This window comes from Ipomoea nil, unplaced genomic scaffold, assembly GCF_001879475.1.
Source record: "Ipomoea nil cultivar Tokyo-kokei standard unplaced genomic scaffold, Asagao_1.1 scaffold1936, whole genome shotgun sequence".
Classification (NCBI taxonomy): Eukaryota; Viridiplantae; Streptophyta; class Magnoliopsida; order Solanales; family Convolvulaceae; genus Ipomoea; species Ipomoea nil.
In genome coordinates this window covers 2,162,203-2,168,202 of record NW_017618364.1, presented here as the reverse complement: position 1 = coordinate 2,168,202, position 6,000 = coordinate 2,162,203, and the positions used below count along the sequence as shown (strand labels likewise).

The 6,000-nt window shown below is 30.8% G+C and overlaps 1 protein-coding gene across 1 annotated transcript in view; it reads left to right on the top strand.

Moving 5' to 3' along the window:
- The first annotated feature begins 2,604 nt into the window (after nucleotides 1-2,604).
- LOC109146702 (TMV resistance protein N-like) overlaps nucleotides 2,605-6,000 on the top strand; it is a 79,304-nt gene continuing 75,908 nt past the window's right edge. Inside the window, exon 1 of the mRNA XM_019294353.1 lies at nucleotides 2,605-3,237. Within this exon, the coding sequence (XP_019149898.1) occupies nucleotides 2,750-3,237 (488 nt within the window). The 5' untranslated portion in view covers nucleotides 2,605-2,749. The remainder of the gene's footprint in view (nucleotides 3,238-6,000) is intronic.

Here is a 6,000-nt window from a genome sequence, read left to right as displayed (position 1 = left end):
TTCTACAAGTTTTTGTCTTCTAGCTCTGTAAGGAAGGTACAATGGCATTTAATGCATCTTGGATGATGTGCACCATGTTCTTAGGATAGCTTATTCCCAGAACGATTTCCCAACTGAGACTTTGACAACATTCTTCTTGAATTCTGTAAGGATGAATTGTCTTGGCAATCTCATGAAAAGTTTCCTTTTGAAACATTGACTTATCTTTCGTCTCAATGGGCAGCTTTGATAAGTGCTTCTCAATTTGCTCCGTAACCGAGAGATAGATTCTTATGCTGATGTAGTTTCTGCTTCAGTCTTTCGATCTTCTATCGTTCAAGTAATCCTAACTAAAAGATCATAACTCGGTTTCGTGTGTTTGACTATCTTAACACGAATTACATGGTGAGTTATGGCACCTTTCGTCTAAAACGAAAGTAGCAAAAGAAATGATTAAAAAGTTAGGGGTCTACAGTCTAAGTTATATTGGTATCATCAAAATCTTAATACATATATGTTCCTAACACAACTTTCAGCTACCTTTTCAGTTAGGTTTGTCAAACATAGCCTATGTAGTTTTTCAAAATAAACTAGTAGCTACTAACTTTAAAATTTTCAGTTTTAAGCTAGCATAAGTTAGATATTATGTCAAATAGATCGAGCTTATAATGTTTTGTGCTGGGTTGAATTTTTTTTGAAAGGAATACTGGGTTGAATTTGATTCTTAGTTTTGTGTTTTTATTTTCTTTTAATTTATACTTCAAATGTGAGACTAATAAAAGGAAAAAGCGCGAGCACTTAACATGATTGATGGTAAATAGGTGGGGTTTGGGAAAAGGATGCAATATCATAACATATTATACAAATAATTCTCTCGGAGGTCCTTTGTCTTTGGTGGTAATTCTAAATTTAGCCTCAGACTATTGCTTTTGCCATTTAATATCTCAGACTATTATTTTTTGAACACTTTTAATCATTCTCATGATTTTTCCTATTTTTAGTAAGGGTGTTTTTGACTTTTCATATTTTTCTTTTTGTTATTTTTTTCGGTTTCAACCGATTTAATTGGGTTAGAACTTTAGGTAACCTCTGATTCTTAGTAACGATATTTTTCAATCGGATTTTAGTAAAGTCCTGAACCAATTAAACCGGTTGAAACCGAAAAAAATAACAAAAGAAAAATATGAAGAGACAAAAATGTCCTTACTAAAAATAGAAAAAGTCATGAGAAAGACTAAAAGTGTCAAAACAATAATAGTTTGGGATGTTAAATGACAAAAATGATAGTCTGAGACTAAATTTGGAATTGCCACCAAAGACAAGGGACCTCTAGTGGAATTAACTCCATATTATATTATCATTATGTGGATGGTCCCGTTATGTAGAATTATTGGCTTGGTACAGTGTAGTGGGAAATTATTGAGAAGACCAAGTCAATGAACAAAGATCAAATTGCAATATTTTGTGGGTTCCATTGAGTTTGGCAGTGCTTGGAATTATTATTTTTCATTAGAGTAATGTTACACACATATTCTCGAAAATTTTACTCTTTTTTTTTTCTTTTAACATGACACTGGCACTATTTTGTAGAGCTTTGTTTTTAGAGCTTATAATTTATTTTAAGTTACAAATAAGTTAGAGCTCTGTTTGCTAAGCATGTGAAACTTAAAATAATAGCTTATTTTGAAATGCTTTTTAAGTATATGTTTCAAAATAAGCTATAGGCTTTTACCATTTTCTCCCTTTTTTACCCTTATTAATTTACAAAAATGACATCATTTACCCATCTTTAATCAAAATCCTAATATCTAATTTTTTTTTATTTTTTTATAGAGAACTCTTCTTTTCTCAGTTCTTTATCATGTGTTTTTCTTAAAGATTCTTTCTCCTCCTGGTTCTTTACCGTACAGGTTCATCAATGTGAGAGACAAACAACACTCATCACCCTTGCGTTGCAATCATCCTAGGTAATCAATCTCTCTTTTTTTATTATTTAATTAGAGTAATATATACATATATATATATATATATATATATATATATATATATATATATATATATATATATGTGTGTGTGTGTGTGTGTGTGTGTGTGTGTGTGTGTGTGTGTGTGTGTGTGTGTGTGTGTGTGTGTGTCATTACATATCACAAGATGACATGATGTTTAATATGCTCGAGCAACATCCAGATTACATACCATCCGATGATCTTCAAGATTTTTGTTCTACTAGCACCGGCAATGAAAATTTAAGTGAGTAACTAGTGAGATGAAGGATATTCAAAATACTATTGCAAATTTATTATGTGATGCTAGGTCATAAATGTGATATATATTTAGACTTTAAATTACAATATATATCACTATTAAAATTTAAATTTATAAATTTATAAAAATGTCATTTTATGTCGTTTTACACCTATTATCTTATTCAACAGCTCATTTTACCAAACACCTTAATTTCAATCATTTAACTTATTAATTACTAGTTTTTTTAATTAAGTGTGCCAATTAAATAGAGGTACTATCTCATTAGTTAAATTAGTGTTTAAGTAAAAGTAGGTGGGGTCAACTAATTCAATAAACCCAATAATTATAAATTTCTATTATGAAAGGAAATATTTGGTGAAACTTTTGGAAGGGAAAATAGTATTTTCCTTTCCATTACTATACTACACGCATTTTCCAAGCTCTTTAAATATTATAAACTAGCTATCTAGGAAAGCTGCAAGCAAATCAAGACAGAAGATACATAGTGCTCTCAATTTCAAATATGGCTTCTTCTTCATCATCATCTTCAACGACTACACCTTGGTTGTATGATGTTTTTTTGAGTTTTAAAGGAGAGACACGAAAATCTTTTACTGATCATCTCTATGTAGATTTGTGTCAAGCTGGAATTAACACCTTTCGGGACGATGAAGAAATCCGGAAAGGTGAAAACATTTCTGCTGGGCTACTGAAGGCCATCGAGGGGTCCAAGATATCTATCATCATATTCTCAAAAACTTATGCTCGATCTAGATGGTGTCTTGATGAATTAGTGAAGATCCTAGAATGTAAGGAAAATTTGCAACAGATGGTTCTTCCTATATTCTACAACGTTGATCCTTCAGAGGTTCGTAAACAAACAGGTGAGTTTGGCGAGGCATTGACTCAACATCGAAAACGATTTGGAGACCAAAAAGTTGATGAGTGGAAAACTGCACTCACTACTGTTGCTGATTTGTCTGGATGGGATTTGCAAATCATGACAAACGGGTAATCCTCTTTTCAATTTAGTTTGTTATTTTTTGTTTTTTTATTTGTTTTGTTTCTGTTTTTGTTTTGTTTTTGTTTGTTTTTTTTTTTTTTTTTGGTTTTGTTTTGTTTTGCTTTTGTTTTTTGTTTTGGTTTTGGTTTTGGTTTTGTTTTTTGTTACGTTTTTGTTGTGTGTGTGAGAGAGATAGTATGATATATTTTTTGTCATATTGCGTTCTAGCATCTATACATCTTTACGGATGGATTCATATTTTTGGTAAAACAATGCAATAAGAATCTTCACCCTGAAATTTAAATAATTTTTATTATTTTTTAATTTATTTGTCATAAATTTTTGTTTTGTTTGAGTACTACTAACTCTATTACTTTGTAGTATATTTGTCATAAATATTAATTCCCTTTAGAAATGATAACTATGGATTGATGATATCACTTGATTATATATATATATGGGTTGTTTGGCTAAAACATTAGAATCATTTAAAAAAAAAATACTACTGACTCTATTACAATGTAGTATCTGTTCATAACTACTTTTTCAACCAAATAAAGCACAAAAAGCAATATTGCCTCCACTGAGGCTCGGACACACAACCTCCGATCCCCTATAAAGATCAACTTGATGTTATTAGACCACAAAGTCCTTGACAAACATTAGAATAATGATAAACTAAAATACATATTTCTTATATTTGAACTAGTGTACATGTGTTCTATTTGATTTAATTCTTAGCTTTTTGTTTTCTGCCTATATTTCATTTAATGATTTAGATTGACATTCATTCGTAAGTGTGATAGGTATGACTAAAAGTTTATTAAAAAAAAATTACTGAACAAATGATGATGTCAAGGAAGTGAATCCTACATACATAAGTGTTGTAAAGTTTCGTGTTAGAATTGATTCTTGTGTTAGAGATATACTTTATTACTAAAAAGTCATCAAATATAATATTTAAATATTCGTAATAAAATTACTAAAAAGTCATCAAATATAATATTTATCAAATAATAATAATAATAATAATAATAATAATAATAATAATAATAATAATAATAATAATAATATTTTTAACAATTTAAAAATTAAAAAAAAAAAAAAAAAAAAAAAAAAAAAAACAACAACTGAATCGACGGAGGTGAGCTAGCGGCGGTGGTACGCATCCGGTGGTGACGTTGGGTTAGCGGTGGCTGAGGTAGGCTTTGGGTCGGCGGTGGCTTGTGGATGGTGTCGATGGTAGAGCGTTGCAGGGGCGTCGACGATGGAGCTTCAATTCGTTGCAATAATGGTGGTGGTGATGGAGCTTCGCTGCAATGGCGGTGGCGCTGGCGTTGGCGTCATCGGCGGTGTGGAGAAGCAGAGCTTTGGAGAGACGAAGAGCGGCATGGAGAAGGAGAGCACTCTAGAGGATCGCGATCCCTAGGTTTTTAATTAACTTTCGACGACTGTTCCAAGAGGAATGATCGTGATAGTATATTATTATTTTCATATTCAGTTTTAGCGACCGTTCCTCTTGGAACAGTCATGGAATTTTTGTATTCAGTTTTATTTTCATATTCAGTATTTTCGACGACTGTTCCTCCGTACTTTTCAGCGACCGTTTGTAAAAGAAACGGTTGCGTTAACTACCCACATTTTTTTCAGATCGCGACTGTTTTAGTTAGTAACGGTCGTAGATTCTTATTCAAATATTTATAGTTTTGCCATAGCGAGTTTTTTTTTTAAAAATTTTTTTTTTAAGAATACACCACCCTCCTTTTTAAAAAGGTTGCCAAAAGTCAGTCTCATTTATTCATTTTTGTACTAGTGTCAAGACAATTAAAATTTTTGTAATGGGTGGTGTTAGAAAAACAATCCATCCTAAAGTCAATTACAACTTGAGTTTTTAAAGGCTAGAAGATTGTTGTTATATTGCAAACATTAGATCGCAACTTATTTGAGGGGCCCGCACAATGGTTTTAACAAAATAAAGTAATTTATTGGTTAGCTACATGTATAATCATATATTTAATAGTGTAAATTGTTAAAATTAAATATGATTGATGATGCGTTTAATTAATTAATATACAATAAGAATATTTTGTTAGAATAAAATATAATCGATAGATATAAAATTCTAAACAAATTAATAATTTATTATTAATTGTATGTGAAACTAAAGTAATTTTCTACTTATTTTGAACATGTCATTTTACCTTTTTTTTTTATTAGGCATTCATTTTATTGTGCAACATGGTTCATTTAAGGGGCACTTGTTCCAAACATATTGAAATCACATAATTTAGGTGCTAAAAACATATGCCTTATGGAGAAAATTGCAATATTGTATCATGTGTTCAATTTGGTTTAATTCTTAGTAATGATTTAAATTGACATGCATTCATTTAATAAATTTGAATGTGATCAGATTTGAGTCAAAGTTTATCAAGAAAATTACTGAAGAGGTATTAAGGGAAGTGAATCATACGTACATGGATGTTGCAAAGTACCCTATTGGAATTGATTCACGTGTTAGAGATATACATCATTTATTACAAAGTCAAACAAAAAATGATGTCAAGATGATTGGAATTTTTGGTGTGGGTGGTGTGGGAAAAACAACTCTTGCTAAAGCCTTATATAACTTGAGTTTTCAAAGGTTTGAAGGTAGTTGTTTTATAGCAAACATTAGATCGGAAGTTTCTGAGGGACGGCACAATGGTTTAATTCGTTTACAAGAGAAACTTCTTTGTGAAACACTCAAGAGAAAGAAATTCGAAATAGAT